The sequence below is a fragment of the Ictalurus punctatus genome, chromosome 2 (genome assembly GCF_001660625.3).
Source record: "Ictalurus punctatus breed USDA103 chromosome 2, Coco_2.0, whole genome shotgun sequence".
Lineage (NCBI taxonomy): Eukaryota > Metazoa > Chordata > Actinopteri > Siluriformes > Ictaluridae > Ictalurus > Ictalurus punctatus.
The window spans coordinates 32,509,492-32,529,110 of NC_030417.2; the positions used below are offsets into that span (position 1 = coordinate 32,509,492).

At 39.3% G+C, this 19,619-nt stretch overlaps 1 protein-coding gene across 19 annotated transcripts in view; it reads left to right on the forward strand.

Moving 5' to 3' along the window:
• Positions 1-19,619, forward strand: part of mapk8ip3 (mitogen-activated protein kinase 8 interacting protein 3) — a 52,995-nt gene that overhangs the window by 3,448 nt on the left and 29,928 nt on the right. For 14 of the 19 annotated variants that reach the window (XM_047162490.2, XM_053675712.1, XM_053675718.1 and 11 more), the window contains exons 3-9: positions 9,253-9,373; positions 9,506-9,576; positions 12,146-12,234; positions 13,957-13,980; positions 14,992-15,136; positions 18,341-18,569; positions 18,842-18,944. In XM_047162490.2, the coding sequence (XP_047018446.2) occupies positions 9,253-9,373; positions 9,506-9,576; positions 12,146-12,234; positions 13,957-13,980; positions 14,992-15,136; positions 18,341-18,569; positions 18,842-18,944 (782 nt within the window). The remainder of the gene's footprint in view (positions 1-9,252; positions 9,374-9,505; positions 9,577-12,145; positions 12,235-13,956; positions 13,981-14,991; positions 15,137-18,340; positions 18,570-18,841; positions 18,945-19,619) is intronic. The other 5 variants (XM_053675731.1, XM_053675740.1, XM_053675701.1 and 2 more) reach the window with 3 other exon arrangements.

Below are 19,619 nucleotides of genomic sequence, written 5' to 3' on the forward strand. Positions count from 1 at the left end.
CAGGAAGGAGATAGTAACTCATATAATCACTCTTTACAACTGTGGTGAGCAGAAAAGCATCCCAGCATGCACAAAACATTGAACCTTGAGGTGGATGAGCTCCAACAGCAGAAGATCTCATCAGGTTTGACTCTTGTCAGCCAAGAACAAGTCTCTGAGGCTATCATGGGCACAGACCAATTAAAACTGGACAGTGGAAGATTAGAAAAAAAATCACCTAGTCCTTTTCCACCTCAAGGTTTGATGTGTTGTGCATTCTGAGATGCTTTTCAGCTCACCACGGTTGTAAAGACCGCTTATTTGAGTTACTACAGACGTCCTGTCAGCTCAGACCAGTCTGGTCATTCTCCTCTGATCTCTCTCATCAACAAGGTGTTTTTTTATGTTTCGCACCATTTTGTTTAAACAGTCTAGACTCTAGAGACTGTTTGTGTGTGTGTGTGTGTGTGTGTGTGTGTGTGTGTGTGTGTGTGTGTGTGTGTGTGTGTGAAAATCCCAGGAGATCAGCAGTTTCTGAAATACTCAAACCAGCCCATTTGGCACCAACATCCATGGCATGGTTAAAAGTTAATCACCCCCCCACACACATTCTGATGTTAAATGTAAAGCTCTTGATCTGTATCTGCATGATTTTATGCATTGCACTGCTGCCACTTGATAACGCAATGAATGTGCAAGTGTATAGGTGTTCCTATTAAAGTAATTAAAGTATATATATGATCACTTGCACAGGAGCATCACAAACTATTTTATATATATATATATATATATATATATATATATATATATATATATATATATATATATATATATATATATATATAATTCTACAATTATGCTGGTATAATCTCGCTGCCTGTTCTGCATTAACACAGCCGTTAGGTCTATTACTTAGTTACTACTTCGATTAGTGTTACTCTACTCACTTTAAAAAAGGAATCTTTCACAAATAGGTTTCTTTCTAAATGATCTCTCTCTCTCTCTCTCTCTCTCTCTCTCTCTCTCTCTCTCTCTCTCTCCCTCTCTCTCTCTTACATACACTACTCCACATTCCCTCTCCACACTCCACTAACCATGCCGTCATTGTGTGACTGACCAAGCAGCTGCTGAAAAATCAGATGGCTTTAAAACCTTCACACAAAGCCTCTGCAGTGTTATCGCAAAACACTGGCACTGCCAAGACCCCCTCCACATGCTGCCACTGTGTCACACCCAGTGCTCCATGGCAGCTCAGTGGCTCAGAAGGAATTAGAAAGATGTTGGAGAAATCACAAGGAACGACATAACGTTAGAAATGCAAGTGTAGCTGAGTGTGCTGAGGATTAAATATCACCTGTGTAGTAAACTCAAAGTGGAGGAGGTGATTTGTGATAGTAGGATTGAGAAGTCACCGAAGACCTATTTGGTTCAAAGTATTACACTGATGATAGAATACAACTAAAAGTAGTAAAAATCTAGTTACTTCAAATTCCTTGCTTACAAAGGTCTGGATAAGCAAATAACATGAGTGAATGGTGACAACAGTTTTATAACTAACTGTTAGTGATTAGTTATTTGCTATAATTAACACAAGTTAACAAGTTTGTTACACACTTTCACTCGTCATGCTACTACTTTTGACTAACGGCATGAACTCTGCACAGATAAGATACATCTATTTTGAATGTGACACAGGGAGAATAATGATAATCACATATACATTACAGCAAAATTCTTTTTTTCGCATACCCTAACATGTCAGGAAGCTGGGGTCAGACATGATACTGGGAGATTGTTAAGGACCCTTGCTCAAGGGACCAACAGTGGCAGTGCTGGGGCTTGAACCCCCAACCTTCTGATCAGTAACCCAGAGCCTTAACCGCCAGGCCCCCTGCCAAACAATAAATGCATACATCAGTGTTTATCTGGGCCAGATTATCCAATGGGCATTATGGGCATGGGCCCATGTGCACTTGGGGCCCAAGCGAGGGGAAGAAAAAAATGTTTATTTTCTTTTTATTTAAATTATTTTTTTTTACATTGCTGAAAACGGAGGGCAATGTCTGGGTGGGCCACACGAGATTTCAAAAAGTGCATGCCACTTACCGTCTACAGTCGTGTAGGCCGTAGAGAGTGTGGCACCTGAAAGTAGCTTTTGACATGTTCGAATCCGTCTTTTGCCGAACTCGCTCTTCTCCCATTTCCCATCACATATCAGATCAGAAAGACATTTCTTTTCAATAAAAATGAAGAAAACATTTGAAAAGTGGAAATAATGTGCCTAACGACTGATAATAAACGATTAATAATGAATAATAAAGTGTTTCAGTTAGGGGTAAGTGTAGGGAGGGCTTTATTGTCCCAATAAGGTGGCATCTATTTAATAATTTTCATAAATATAGTCATAACATTCATAAACCTTGTGTCCAGGGGCCTCTGAATTCTTAATCCGGGCCTGGTGTTTAGGGATGCTTCTGTGTTTAGGGATGTTTCATCTGTGATATGTTTGCATTTGGAGTGCTTTGGTAAAGCATTTTGATTGTCGTTGTTTTTTAAACCAGAAAACAGTGAATCCACAAAAAGGATTCAGTGATATGACTGGGAATAAAACACATCAGGGCCTGTTGGTACAGGAAATTAATCAGCGACTGGTTGGTGTGATGCAGGCCACCATGGCGCGAGTTAATGTTATCACCCTAAAGTTTATTATTTTTCCATACCAGCACATTCCAAGGTGTTTTATTCCACTTATACCATAGCAGTTCAGCTACAAATACATTTTATTTTTTATAAATTAAAGAAAATCACATCATACTTTTTTCTTTCTTTCTTTTTTTTTTTTTTTTTTTTTTTTACCCATTTATAGTTACTTATTTGTATAAGTATAAGTATAAGTATACTTATAGTTGCTTATTTGTAATTACTTACATTATAACAGCTGTAAACAGCTGTTCTCTCACTACCATTTCTTTTTTCCTCTCTGAAGTTAATAAGACACAAAAAAGTGCATCCTGTCATGTTAGCAGGATACCGGAAAGTTCTCTGTCCTAAAGAGTCTCTTTGTAAGATTATGAAGAGTGCTTTGTAACATTCTTACAAAGCATTGACACTGGAGATCCCTTCCAGAAATCCTAAATAAATCTTTCGTCGCAGATAATGTCAACATATCAATAATTCCACACTTTAAATCCAGTCATGTGAGGCGTTCACCATACAGATCCCTCTGTAAGCGGTAACTATAGAAAGAATAACATATTAGAATAGGCAAATGAATGTAAATGATGATTTAATGGATGAATAATGGATTAAATTTTTTTTTAAACCCTAAGCCTGTATCAAAACGTCTGTAAGACAATGACTGTAAATATATATTTAGTCTAGTGTGTCCAAATGTTTTGACTGGCAGTGTATTATCACAAAAGGCCAGCATGCTTTCCTCGTAACTCCGGAGTTGGGGGTTTGATTCCCGCCTCCACCCTGTGTGCGTGGAGTTTGCATGTTCTCCCCGTGCTTCAGGGGTTTCCTCTGGGTACTCTGGTTTTCTCCCCCAGTCCAAAGACATGCGCTGTAGGCTGATTGGCATCTCTAAATTGTCCATAGTGTGTGAATGGGTGTGTGAGTGTGTGTGTGATTGTGCCCTGCAATTGGTTGGCAGGCCATCCAGGTTGTCCCCTGCCTTGTGCCCCGAGTTCCGTGGGATAGGTTCCAGGCTTCCCGCAACCCTGTGTAGGATAAGTGGTACAGAAAATTGATGACTGGATGGATATTGTGCAGATCGATACATCCCTTAAATGTATCAGACTGGATGCGCAGTCTTTTTATTATAATAATAATGAGACTTTATTGGTCACATATACATTACAGCACAGTGAAATTCTTTTTTCTTTTCATATCCTAGCATGTTAGGTTCGCAGGTTGAGTTTTAATCCGCATGCTTGCCAGCCTCACAGACAAGCACAGCAAAATGGAAGTTTTCCTGTAAATAAGCTGAATGATGCTACACATATACTGGTTATTTATAGAATTCTTAAACATTATTATAGTCTATACATTTTTGCGACTGCAGGAGAAGTAGGACTGCTGGGTCATCCAGGTTGCTTTTTTTCAGCAGTAAGACAAAAGAGCAGTCTAACCCAGGCCAGGAGGTGTTTTTTTGGATCTAAAGTGGAGAGAACATGTAGCTGTGGGTGCAGAGTATTTTTGGGTGCAGGTTGCAGACAGAGAAGGGTCTAATGCATGAATAACAGCTTTGAGTTACAAACATTACAATTTGTAAGGACGTATGTGGAGCATACGGTAGAGAATTTGCTCCTAATTTCAAAATCAGAAGATGGTTGATTTTTTTTTAATGGCGCATATATTGTTTTAATATCTGGGCACGCGTGTTTGGTGTTGTGTTTTGGGTGTAGAGGACAGTAGTGAGAGAAGGATGGGTGGAGAAGGAGATTACGGGTAATCAATAACCCACAACAGGAGCCTGGCGCTGAAACCCGATGCTCTTAGTATGAGAAAGAAGGAAATAACAGGGAGGGGGGGAAGGGATGGAAAGAGTCAGAAATGCAGGGATGCAGAGAGGAGTAGAGGGTTAGACAGTAGACAGCATTCTCTGGTTTCTTCTCCTGCGGGATTATGACAGCAGTCTATATTGGACACAATGAGGATGGCTGCTGCTGAATACGTCAGACTGATCTTTCAAACACTGCCATGCATCGATCTGTATGATATTATCCCGAATCATAGTCGAATCATAAGTGTAATTACTATTATAATACTGAAGAACAACAAAAACGAATTGATAGCTTTCAAAATCGAGTGTGTACATCATTTGTCATGTGGACAGGCTTCAAATTTACACTTACATTCTTTCCTTGCCATCGAAGTTCGATTTTGTTTGTACACTTCACAAAGCAGTCATAAAGCAACTTTGAGATCTAGATCCCTAATGAGCAAGCCGGAGGTGACAGTGGCAACGAAAAACTCCATGAAATAACACGAGGAAGAAACCTTGAGAGGAACCAGTATCAAAGGGACAATTTTCCTTGCGACATTGATTATTGGAATTTTGCAAATTGTTACAGTATAAAGGCATAGAAGAGTAAAGGCAAACAGTATGTTTATACACAGTAGTGTTTATGATTACAGCGGCAGTTCTTGGGTACAAATTTATCCAGGTGTGATTATTCACTAAAACAAGAGTGAGACTTGGGCGTAAACTGTTTTTGGGAATCGCAAATCTTTAGGGTATCTGTGTGGGACCATGGACATCTGACCATCGTACCCATATGTGGTTCTTCCCCAAACTTTTGCCACAAAGTTGTAAGCGCACAATTGTATACGATATTTTTGTATACTGTAGCATTAACAATTCCTCTTTACTGGAACTAAGTGGCCCAAACCTGTTCCAGCATGACAATGCCCCTGTGCACAAAGCAAGGTCTGTGGAGACATGGTTTGCCAAGGTTGGAGTGGAAGAACTCGAGTGGCATGCACAGAGCCCTGACCTCAACCCCACTGAACACCTTTGGGATGATTCCTCACCTGACATCAGTGCCTGCCCTCACTCATGCTCTTGTGGCTGAATGAGCACAAATCCCCACAGCCACACTCCACAATCTAGTGGAACCCCAGAACAGTTGAGGTTATGTTCAAAATGCCTAGAAATAATCTCATATGGGTGTGAAGGTCAGGTGTCCACAAACATTTGGCCATATAGTGCACATCTGTGGACTTTGATGGAATGTAGAGTATTACAAAATTGTGTTTGTATGTAGGAGGCTTTGGGGGCCTCAAGAAATCACCTGACTTTTTATAATCTAGACTATATTATAAACAACTTGTCAAAACTCTCTATATGTATCTGTAAAAATCTGTGTAGACATTAATAATTAGAATAGCACTGTACCAAACACTTAGTGTGTGTATATGTGTGTGTGTGTGTGTGTGTGTGTATATATATATATATATATATATATATATATATATATATATATATATATATAAGAAGGATATACACAGCACTGTTTTTCAATTCATGAAACTGATTGGTCAGAAGGTGTTGATTTTAGAACAGCAGCTCTGTCAGCTACAAGGGTGTGTGTGTGTGTGTGTGTGTGTGTGTGTGTGTGTGTGTGAGCAGCATGGAATGAGGATTACTGATTTCAGTAGTTTCACAGTGGTTCAGTTGCACTACTGCAGAAAGAACCTATTGTGTCCCACTAAAACTCCCACAGTTCCAAGTCAACATGCACACTCATCGTTTGTGTGTGAGTGTGTGTGTGTGTGTGTGTGTGTGTGTGTGTGTGTGTTTGTGAGATATTTCCAGATGGATATATTTTGACTAAAACCCTTCTCTTCTCTTCAACCTCTATCTTTCCTTTAGATTGACAATGATATTTTGCACACACACACACTGCAGTGTTACTCACACTGATCATACTGCAGGTAGCTCAGATATCTCTTGCATTCGCGCACACACACACACACACACACACACACACACACACACAAACACTTTGCGTAGAAAAAAGGCGATCTCACATTGGTTTATCTCACAGGGAATGTAGATGCATATGCACAGTACAATGAAATTCTTCTCTTTGCATATCCTAGCCTGGAGTTCAGGGTCAGTCATGGTATGATGCCTATGGAGCAGCAGGGGTTAAGAGGCTTGCTGATTGGCCTAAAATATGGCAGCTTGGCAGTGCCGGGATTTGAACTCATAATCTTTGGAATGTGAGTCTCAAATTTGGGGACATAGAAATAGTTACCCATCTATGTCATATTGCTTAATTACACATCATAACAAATTGCTACTACAATTTCTTTGGTATGTTCAGTTTTTAAAAAAAAAAAAATTACTATATAAAGGTTAATCAATCTGTACAGGAGTTTGTTTTGTGATTGTTGCGGCCAAAAATGCTTGAACTTGCTGCGGCATTTTTCAGAATTTGCGATGCAATTTGCAGTTTTTTTTGCAATCGCACAAAATACTTTTGCTTGTTCTTTCGCAGTGATACTCATCTGCAATATACATTATACATTATACATTATACATTATATATATAAAATAGGCGGGAATATATATTCATCTACGTATATGAATCAAAGTGGGCTTTGACTGAATGTTGTGATGACGTCACATGACACGTCTTGGCCCAGATCTGTGGAAAATCTTCAGTAATTTTTTGACACATTGCAAGCTCCTTTGAATATTGTGGAATTTGCGTGATTTTGCATTCATTTCTGCGATCGCAAAATCGCTAAATCCTGGAGGGACTGTTTAATGTCCACCTGTAACCATTTGTTTATACATAAGGATTACAATATTATAAATAATTAATTGTGTAGTACATAGCAGGGGCCATCAACTGGCAGTCCTGACACAGACTCAGCAAAGTTTTTCAGCAGAATGAAATGATTACTCAAACAATACTGTAGCAGAGGCTATAAATGTATGAAAGACGAGTGTTTGTACTCTAAACCTGAATTAGCTCGGCTTCTGGAGCAGATCCTCTGTATCAGCTTGTCCAATCACTTACATTTATGTCAATTATTTAGCTGAATTCAGCTCATCTGACCAAAGACTAGCTAGAGCACAAGGGTTATTAGGTCAGAAATGGTAGTGTCTTAGATAGCTGATTTTTCTCTCTCTGGTCTGATTAGGGAACTGAAAACATGGTTTGTTTTAAATTAAAAAGTAGATGACAAAAACAGAAGGTTTAAAGATGATTGGACAGAGAGGTAAGTGTTTATTCTCTCAGCATCACATTCAAAACCAGTGTTCCTCATCTCATCTTGATGCTTGTCAAAAGTTGTAACATGATGCGTCATCACAAAACAAAACACAACCACTTTAGTCTTATTTATAGCCATAAACAAATCATAAATGGTTAAATATTAAAAAGTACATTATAGGGGCTAAAGTATGTGGATGCCTGACCTTAAACCTCATATGTGGTTCTTCCCTAAATTTTTGCCACAAATTTGGAGGCACATGATTGTCTAGGATGTCTTTATATGCTGTAGCATTATGATTTATGATTATGATTTCCCGTCACCAGAACTAAGAGATCCAAAACCGTTCCAGCATGACAATGCCCCTGTGCACATAGCCAGCTCCATAAAGACATGATTTGTCAAGGTTGGTTTGGAAGCACTCGAGTGGCCTGCACAGAGCCCTGACCTCAACCCCTCTGAACACCTTTGGGATGACTTTGGGAATGCCGACTTGCCCAACCTCAATACCTGACCTCACTAATGAATCCTTACATTGGCTTCCCATCAGGTTTCGACTTGATTGTAAAATTCTCATGCTTACATATAAAGTTCTGCATGTATGGCTCTCCAGTATTTGTCTAAGCTCTTAACACTATACACCCCAAAATGTAACATTCGCGTTTATCAGTCTGGTCTTTTAGCTGTCCCTCTGTGTCCCTGTGATAGGGCTTTCTCTTCTTGTGCTCCTAAACTATGGCATTCACTTCCAAATGATATCAGACATGCACAGACATTAGGTATTTTGAAATCTTATCTTAAATCCTGCTTTTTTAGGTTAGCCTTTACTGAATTAATTTCATATCTGTTTTACAACCCCGATTCAGAAAAAGTTATAGTGTTTTGTGTGTAAAGAACCTTGAAAAGCTACTTTTAAAGATGCTAAGTAAAGTAAAGTTTATTATTTATTATTAATGCAACATTCCAAAATCTAGTGGAAAGCTTTCCCAGAAGAGTGAATGCTGAGATAGAAGCAAAGGAGAGGCCGACTCCTCACATTAATGCCACACCTTTGAAATAGGATGTTCAGCATGCACATCTGGGTGTCATGGCCAGGTGTCCACATACTTCTGGCCATATAGTGTAACTCTTGTCAACATTCAGTCATGTTAGTTGCTTATGCATGCCTTTGTAAGCAAGAAACATAGCTTACAATGTCATGTAGCTGGACCTTTACCAATTTGAGTTGAATACCGTTTGTACGTATTATATATCAATAGGGGCGAAGCTTTTACTAATCGACCTCACTGCTTTCGGATTCTTAGCACTGATTAGGATGTAGACTCTGTGTGTGTGTGTGTGTGTGTGTGTGTGTGTGTGTAAATCTGTCAGACTGCCAAAAGCTATTGCAAAAATCATTGTTGCAGTGTAGCTCACCAGCTGGCCTGGAAATGATTTTAATTTGTGTGGTGAACCCATTGAGGACAACCTGATTTAATGTGCTAAGATCTGATGTGCTAAGATTACATACTCTTTGCGTGTGTGTTTGTTCATTAACAGAAGTTTATCGAGTTTGAGGATGCGTTGGAGGCAGAAAAGAAGGATCTCCAGGCCCAAGTGGACTTTTTAGAATTACAGGGAAAACAGTTGGAACTGAAGACCAAGAACTACTCAGATCAGAGTGAGTCAAGACACACGCCCACAGAAGCACATGAATGAGATTGCAGCATGGGGTCACATAAGCACATACACTGCCCTTTTTAACAAACTCCAAATACTGGTGTCTAATTGTGGTTTCCGACACATTTTCCAGTCTCCCGTTTGGAAGAACGTGAGTCAGAGATGAAGAAAGAGTACAACGCTCTTCATCAGCGGCACACAGAAGTAAGAGCTCCTCTGGCTGCCTCACACACACACACACACACACACACACACACACATACACACAATGCCTGTATCTACTGTATATCTGTATACAGTCATGTGTGAAAATATGTACACCCCATGGAAATTGTTGGCTTTTTTGATTCATTTGGACAAGCAAATATTTCATCCTCTTTGAAACAGCATCTATTAATAAAGGTGATACTATCTATTAAATGACATAAGATTGACATTTTGTAGTAATTTTCACAATTTAAGTGAACAAAAAACAGATCAGTCTCATTGAAAAAGTTAGTACACCCCTACATTTATCACACCTTCAAATCCATAAAATTAGAATCAGGTGTTCAAGATTGGGTGTCAGTGAATAGAACCTGCTTAGGGAGCGCAGGTGGAACCTGTCTTATTTAGACCTCTCATATTTAGTGTCTGGTGTTCCCTTTGTTATTGAGGTGCGTGAAATCTACAAATGGCACAGATTTCAAATGACTGCAAATTTATCCAGGACTGGCTGTCTAAGCAAATTCAGCCCAAGAACAGGCCGTCTAATCCAAAAAGAAGTCTCCAAGAACCCCAAAATTTCATTACAGGATCTGCTAGTAAGTCTGGCAACTGTGTCAAAGTGCATGCTTCTACAATCAGAAAGAGATTGCACAAATTGGACCTGCATGGGAGGTGTGCCATATAGGCAAAGACCAGGCTTTTTGGAATAATGTGCTCTGGACAGACAAAGCAGAGATAAGAGGTGTTTGGCTACAGTAACAGCAGACATGTTTGGCGCAGACAAAAGACAGCTTTTCAGGAGAAGCACCTCATACCGACTGTGAAGCACGGTGGTGGAAATGTTATGGTCTGGGGTCGCTACACTGCCTCAGGGACTGGACGACTTGCATTCACTGATTCAACTATGAATTCTGCATCATATCAAAGAGTGCTTGAAGATAATGTGAGGCCATCTGATTGAAAGTTGAAGTTGAATTCATAGTGGACCTTTCAACAGGATAATGATCCTAAGCACACTAGAAAATCCACCAAGGATTGGCTCAAAAAGAAGAAATGTAGGGTTATGGAATGGCCTGGTCAAAGCCTGGATTTGAATGCCATTGAAATGTTGTGGGGGATTTGAAACTGGCAGTACATGCAAGAAATCCTTCAGACATCTTGCAACTGAAAGAATATTGTGTGGAAGAGTGGTTAAAAATTCCAGCAAGCCTGGTGAACAATTATGCAAAACGCCTACCAGAAGTTACAGTCCCAATTCCGAAAAAGTTGGGACGCTGTGTAAAATGTAAATAAAACAGAATGCAGTGATTTGCAAATCTCATAAACTCATATGTTATTCACTATAGAACATAGAAAACAAATCAAATGTTTAAACTGAGTAAATATACCATTTTAAGGAAAAAAATAAGGTCATTTTTAATTTGATGGCCGCAACACATCTTAAAAAATTTGGGACGGGGGCAACAAAAGGCTGAAAAAGTAAGTGTTACTAAAAAGAAACAGCTGGAGGTTAATTGACAACAGGTCAGTTCAAAATTACCTGATTTTTTTCTTAATATGTTACATTTACTCAGTTTAAACATTTGATGTGTTCTATTGTGAATAACATATGAGTTTATGAGATTTGCAAATCACTGCATTCTGTTTTTATTGACATTTTACACAGTGTCCCAACTTTTTTGAATTTGGGTTGTATTTCTGCTAAAGGGGGCAATACTAGCGTCTGAGGCCAAGGGTGTACTTACATTTTCCACAGAAGAATATCACATCTGTTGATATTTCTGTTGAATAAATGATTGAAGTATAATCAACTTCATTAATAGGCACTGTTTCAAAGATGATCAAATGTTTGCTTGTCCAAACATGTCAAAAAAGGTCAACAATTTCGATGGGGTGTACTTATTTTTTCACATGACTGTATATCTATATAATGCTCCAGATATCTGTATGTTTGTTTGTGTTCGGATTTAAACTTTGAAGTGGGCGTGGTCGACAATGGAAGGGTTTTTTGGTATTAAATATGAGCCCTGTGCCCAGGGAACACTGGAAAACACTGGCAGAAATGCCAGCAATGGTGCTCAGGTCCTCAACCTCAGCTACATCAGTTGTGCTCATAATTAGTCTTTTTTTTTTTTTAATCCCTCTCATGCAGTTATTTTTTGTTGTTGTTTGTACCTGTCTGAAGTGTTTTGTACAAATATACTTGGTTCTATATTAAATATAAACTAGTAGCCTAATTTAAACCACTGCAAACCACTTGACCAGGCAGTTACTAAGGATGAAGGATTGAACTAATGTATATTCATTGTGTAGCACCACACGTTCATGTTAATGAATGTAGTCTTTGTTTGTCCTGTGAGCTTCATATCTGACTGCATGCTCATTCGCTAAAGACCTCTCACTATCACAAATTTTTTCTTTGTTGGAATCCCAGTAGTACCAATGCACATTACTAGTCTCAACCAGATGTCTGGCCTTTTTGGCAAGGTTTCTTTAAAAAAAAAACAACAACAACAACAACAGCAATATACAGTACACCATGTGATGTTAATTGTTTCTTTTTCAGATGATTCAGACCTATGTTGAACACATTGAACGCTCCAAAATTCAGCAGGCTGGAAGCAACCAGTCAGATACCACAGGCTGCGGAAGAACGTGAGTATGTGTACAGTGCCCTCCACTAATATTGGCACCGTTGATAAATATGAACAAATAAGGCTGTGAAAAATTGTCTTTATCGTTCAAACTTTTGATCCTTTGTTCAAAAAATTCACAAAAATACTCTGGTGTCATGGATATCAAACAATTGCAAACAAAACACAGGTTTATTCAAAAACATTCCTTTTTTAAATAAATCTGTGCAACAATTATTGGCACCCGTTTAATCAATACTTTGTGCTACCTCCCTTTGCCAAGAAAACAGCTCTGAGTCTTCTCCTATAATGCCTGATGAGGTTGGAGAATACATGGCTAGGGATCTGAGACCGTTCCTCCATACAGAATCTCTCCAGATCCTTCAAATGTATTTTTTTTGTGAATTCTTTTAACAAAAGATCAAAAGGTTAAACAATAAAGACAATTTTTCACAGCCTTCTTTGCTCATATTTACCAAGGGTGCCAATATTAATGGAGAGCATTGTATGTGTTTGTTTAATGTATGCCTTCGGTTTAAATGTAATTGTTGACGATATTGACACATTGTATGTGTTTGTTGCTTTTATGCTTTCCGCTTACATGTGCTATATACAGTATTAAGGTGCATACTGTATAAACCTGCTTTGTTGAGATCCCATGATTAAAGCAGTCGTCATGGAGATGGTGTTGCTAAGCACTCATTGGACTGAGATACCGGCTGACAGTCTGTCAGTTCATGCTTAGTCACAGGCTTTGTCATCGCTGGCCCTCAAACCCATTGCACACGTGACCCATTACACACGTGCGCACACACACACACACACACACACACACACACAGACACACACACAGACACACACACACACACACACACACAGACACACACTCACCAAAATGTGCACATTACTGCCCACACATAGTCATATGCTCTTCGGCTGCTCATGTAATCCATTAGCGAAGTCGTGATTGCAACTTCTGAGTGTTGCATCACTAATGTTAGCTAGCTAGCGGTTTTGCTATCTTCTTAACATTTCTCTCATTGTAAAAATATACTATAATGCAACCGATGATTTGGTGAGTAATCTGTGTGTAGAAAATTGAAGAATTACCTGCCATCAAATGTAGATATTGGAACTTTCTTTCACCATGATGGATTGTTCTTGGTTGTAGCAAGTCAGTTATAGCCGTTGTCCAAGCTCCTAATTGTAATTGCTAATTAATGGGATTCTCATATGCGACCTTTATGATAATCCTGAGAACACATTAGGCAAACAATACTTGGACATAATGATTAGATTGTTCTTCACTTCTTGTTCAGACAATACATACACACACAGATATTCATGTAATATATCTTTTGAATCTGTTTTCCTCTGCACAAATGGTGTATCCATTTTGTCTTTCAGAGCTTGAACATTTGAATAAGATTATAATACAAGATCATAATACTTTCATTAAGACCATGCTTTGTATTATGACTGATTTGCATCATATGTGCTGGGTTATGTTATGTGAAATATACCATGTTCTGTGAAAAGGACATGTGTGTGTCTTTGTCTGTGTTCATAAGTCTAATTTGCACCTTTCTCGTTGTGCCGCTCTCTCTCTCTCTCTCTCTCTCTCTCTCTCTCTCTCTCTCTCTCTCTCTTCTCTCTCTCTCTCTCTCTCTCTCTCTCTCTCTCTCTCTCTCTGTCTCTCTATGTGTCTGTGTATGTGTGTGCTCTGCTGTGTTTGTCTCCTCAGTCAACGCAACACCCGGAGGAAAAGGTAAAAATGCCGCACAATCCTATCTGCCTCTACGAAGATTATCTCTCCCTGTTCCTACCCCAGTTCTAATTTTATTCCTAGTAAAGGAATATGAGTCCCTCCTGATTGAATGACCCTGGCTGAAAAATCTATACCTCTTTCTCCTTTGTGTGCGTTCACATGACCCAGGCTCACATGTCTGTTATGGCTGATTTTTTTACTGCGCTTTGACCTTAACGGAAAAGTCCACCCTCAAACACATTCTGTTTATATTGAAATGTTTGTGGCATGCTTAGCAATGTTGGTGCTAATTTGATGGTTGATGCTGTATTTTTGTTGTTCTTGTAAGAAGTTAGTGGTAGTTGCTTGTGCATTTACAATTCAAAGTTTTAACAATCTCAAACATAAGGGGTAATGGTCAGGTTTCGCTGTTTCGCAGGTTTCTTTCCTAGGGACAGTCAGCATCGTATTAATTAGAAATCCAACAATAAACATTCTACTCAATGTTCCTGGATGCAGTGCAGCTGTCTGACGCAGTCCTGGCAGAGACTCGGCTCAGCTAGTTAGTGATCAGCGAGATGACAAGCCCAACGGTGTTGACTATGGTATTATCATGAACGTTGAAGCTTTGGAAGCTGATCTGTTTGAGCAGTGTGTACAGATGAGGAGGTGACAGACCTGAACAGACTGAACAACTAAAGCTCTGCTGCATCACACTCTTTAAGTAGAGATAAAGCAAGGGTTAATTCCCACTGGTAGCACTATCAGCAGGTAGTCGAATGGCATTGTGGGTAATGGAGGACACTATTAACCAAAGTGAAAATAGAAAAACATGTAGATGAAAAAGGTTTAAACTAAAAACAATTTAACAAAAAACAATTCGTTACACAATACTGAAGATCACATGTACGCATGTTATAAAGATTAAGAGTGGATTTTTCCTTTAAGTCCTTTTGTATTAGTTTATGCCACATATCTAATTCCCTGTGTGTGTATGTGTGTGTGTGTGTGTGTCTCATTCTCTCTCTTTAGTAAAGCAGAGCGACCTCCTTCGTTGAGTCTCTTTCCCACCGGGGATGCTATGGTACGTGGGGGTCACGGGGGGGCTAGAACAACGTCGACAGACGCCTGGCATGCCAGTGATCTGGGTCGAGCCGTCTACGCCCCTGGCTTCCAGGTGCGACAGATAGGCCGCCTTGTCATGCCGCAGCTGGGCAAGGAGTCATCATAATGACATCACTGTTCTGCCCGCTCCTTTCTCCCTCTCACCTGCTCGTGTCCCTGGAAGACAAGTTCTGTCACTTGTCATACTGGATGCCAGCAGGCATGCAGGGATGCCTAATGTTTATTTAGTTACAGCAAAATGTGTAATATACACTCACCATCCATTTTAGGAACACCTGTACACTTGCACATTCGTGCAATTATCTAATCAGCCAATCATGTGACAGCAGCACAATGCAAAAAAATCATGCAGATACAGGTCAAGAGCTTCAGTTCACATCAAACATCACAATGGGGGAAAAGTGTGATTTCTGTGACTTTAACCGTGGCATGGAAGGGCTGGTTTGAGTATTTCAGAAACTGCTGATCTGATCTGGGAATTTCACACACAACAGTTTACATGGAATGGTGTGAAGAAAAACACTGAGCGAGCGCCTGTTCTGTGGGTGAAATGCATCGTTGATAAGAGAGGTCAGAGGAAAATGGTCAGGAAGGATATAGTAACTCAAATAATCACTCTTTATGACCCTGGTGAGCAGAAAAGCATCTCAACATGCACAAAACATCAACACTTAGTGATGGGCTTCAAGAGCAGAAGACCACATTGGATTGAAGATTAGAAATCTGTCTTCAGCTGTCCAGTTTGGGTGAGTCTGTGCCCATGATAGCCTCAGATTCTTGTTCTTGGCTGCTGTTGTAGCTCATCCACCTCAATTTTGATGTGTTGTGCATTCTGAGATGCTTTTCTGCTCACCACGGTTGTAAAGAGCTATTATTTGAGTTACTAGAGACTTCCTGTCATCTCAGACCAGTCTGGTCATTCTCCTCTGATCTCTCTCATCAATGCGGTGTTTCAGCCTGTAAACCCCTCCCACACAGGGTGTTTTTTGTTTTTCGCACCATTCTGTGTATACTTTAGAGACTGTTGTGTGTGAAAATCCCAGGATATCAGCAGTTTCTGAAATACTAAAACTAGCCCATCTGGCACCAACAACCATACCATGGTTAAAGTCACAGAGATCACACTTTTTCTTCATTCTGATGTTTGATGTGAAGCTCTTGACCTGTGTCTGCATGATTTTTTTGCATTACACTGCTGCCACATGACTGGCTGGTTAGATAACTGCATAAATGTTCAGGTGTACAGGTGTTCCTATTAAAGTGGTCGGTGAGTGTATTTTTGCTTTCTTTTATTGCAAAGGATTATTTTTTAGCTCTGCAGTGAATCATTTATTTAGGTTCATTGGCTTCTGATTTTGTCTTGCTGATAAAAGCATTTATGCAAATATAAACCAAAAAGCAGAATACATGTATCTACTCATTTTAGGATGCTACATGCTGTAGAAGCCTTTTAGGGAAACAATGCTTTTAGGAAAGAGACAGATCCTGCGGAGGTTGACACTCAAAAGTTGGTGCTCAAGTCAAATCCAGTCACGTTTTCCCACCAGACAGTGCTGCACAGTAACCAACCAGAGGGTATTGTTCCAGTGCCAAATGATTCACCCTGTAGTAAATGACTCATATTAAATTTGGTTACTGTTCCTGCAAGGCTACCAAATACGTGTGGGTGAAATAACAAAAATATCACATCACGAGACCTGAAGACAGTTAAAATTAATTTGATTATAAGCATTCGCCCCGTCGTCGTGAGATTGTGTGTTTGAATCCTGAAGATTTCACAGCCATCTTTTGGCCAGGATTCAAAAGGTGCAAAATTGGCCATGCTCTTTCGGTGGGAAGGATGGCATACTCTTTCACAAATGTCAATCACAGCAACACTAGCCAATCGCAGGCATCTGTGAGCTAGGTAGCACGTTCCTCAGAGTGTGTTACACTGCTCTGTGATGCAGCATGAGCAACAGTTTGACAAGATGTAGCAATTTAGCTTCATGTGTCTTCGAGGAAACATGTTAACCTTCACAATTCCCAGTTGTTAGCTGTCGTATGATAGGGTAGAGCTGGCTAGTGGGATTGAATTGACATGTGACTAAAAAGGGGAGAAAATTGTGTGTGAGGTATTAGTTTGATTATATATTTATATTATTATGTCTACATGTTGCCATATCATCCTGCCGTTAATACTGTACTGATCAGGGGTGTATGAATGTAGCTAGAACACATATCTGTTTGGTCAAGTGCTTTATTTTTCTTCACATAAGAGAAATCACTCACATTTCAAGAAAAATTATGATCCCCTCCAGGGCACACCTCCTCTTCAGATAAGTAACTGTTGTGAGCTGTAATGCACTGTCTGGTGGGGACACCTCCTAAGTCGTAAACATTTGGGAAAAAAAGGTGTAAAGTGATGAAAATATATCTATCACTCCAAATCCAAGACTTAGACCATACTACATCACTAGGTTCTGATTAGAACCATGAAGATGTCTGCATTTACACTGTGGGCCTTGATACACAGTTCTGCTATTGTGTCACAGACCTGATTTTTTGTCCCGCCTGTTTACGTGTATGTAAGAAACGATTGCAGTGTTTAAATCATTTCCTTGCAAAAATGTGCTAGGCTGAAAACTTTTTACCTGTATTATCACTGTGGGTGAATATGACCCCCGTCATAGAAGAGATCTTTTTTATTATAATTTTTTTTAATAGACTTTATTCAAAATAATGTTATAATTTTATGAGACGCCAGGCTGTCTGTCTGTCTGCGTAAACGTGTTGTGCTGGTTTTGTCGTGCCTTGCAATAGGAGCCGGCCATCACACTCAGGCAGTAACTTCAGAAATAACAACAAAATTGGATGAATACAAATTCATGGCATGCTGTTCATAATGTTGAGGGTGTTTATAGCACTGCAGTTTAAAGTGCATTTATTATTCACATTTAACTGCCGAGCTACAAAAATCTACCTTCTTTAAAGATAGAACAAAAATGGCCATGTCCATACTTCCTGTTTTCTATGTGACTCATTGGTCACATGACTGAGCAGTGCTTGTTGCTTATTTGTGGCTTTGATAGCGCTTTAATGGACAAATTACATCAAAGTGTTTCCATTTTACGTGAATTGTGTGTGTGTGTGTATTTAATAGTAATTTATGCCATTCTATAATGTTAATGCACTGCTGAGTCAAATCAATATCAATTCAAATGATTTGTGTATTTGTACTTAAATGTGTGTGTTTCTGACCCCCCCCCAAATAAAGGAGGACGGCTCAGAGTCTGACTCAGTTGTGGCCTCGCCCAGCAGCACAGGCAGCAAATCAAACACTCCCACCTCATCTGTTCCCTCGGCAACAGTTACCCCTCTCAATGAGCCGATGGTTCCTTCTGGAGAGTTTGATATGTGCCGGGGGCGGAGCCGCAAAAACGCCAAGAGGCTCAGCAGGAATATGGAAGTGCAGGTCTCACAGGAGACCAGGAATGTCAGCATCGGTGAGAGAGAGACAGAAGGACAAGAAAATGCAGGAATTCCATATGTAATAGTTACAGTGTCTCATATACAATCTATTCAAGTGCATACAAGACAAGATGCTTTGTGGGATTCTTCTCAATACTATGCACCATAGCCTCAGTTAGCCGATATAATCACTTATCATATGCAAATCTTTGCTAGGGGTTTAAGGAATGCAAATGTGTTCATGAAAATGAAGCCCAATTCTCTGTGGTAACCCACACTGCATGTATGTGTGTGTGTGTATACGCAGGTATGGGAAGCAGTGATGAGTGGTCTGAGTTTCAGGACATCATAGATTCTACACCAGAGTTAGATATGTGCATGGATCCTCGTATCTTTCCTGGAGGAAACAGGTGTGAAAACTTGAGTGTCCTGCAGATTAATTACAGTGTTAATATACAATTTGAGTTTTTACACGTAGAGAAGATTATAAGGCAAAATACAGAATAGCACCTTGTAGTTTTTGAGTTATTCTGAAAATAAACAATATTTTTCATATAGAAAGGGTGTTTTCCAACACTTTTATTTTGATTGCAATTTTTAGAACCCAAACGGTTCGATTTTCTCTTAGGTCCATTATAATTATTTATCCATGTTTACTACATTCACTGTATCTTTCATTTGTACTGTTTATATCAAGCAGTACTCGGACAGCAAACTGACTATTTACTGTAAAGTCAGTAATGTTTCAATATTGAAAGTGTGGGTTTAGGGCTGTATCCAAAAATTCAACATAATATATAATATTTATAGTTATAACTATATAGTCTAATATTCATAAAGGGGTTACGCACACATTTATTGACATTTTTCTGAGCTGTTAATTCAGATGATTATAACGATCTGTTATTCAGACCTGTATTTGTATTGAAAAGAGGTACAAGACAGGGTTTTTTTCAGTAGATGTTCCCCTCTTTGCTGTCAATATACTAATTTGCTAATATGTCAATAAACGCAAGAGAGATTTTACAAATATAAAATAAAAAAGCGTAATCTGATGACTTATTTACTATAATTCATTCAAATAA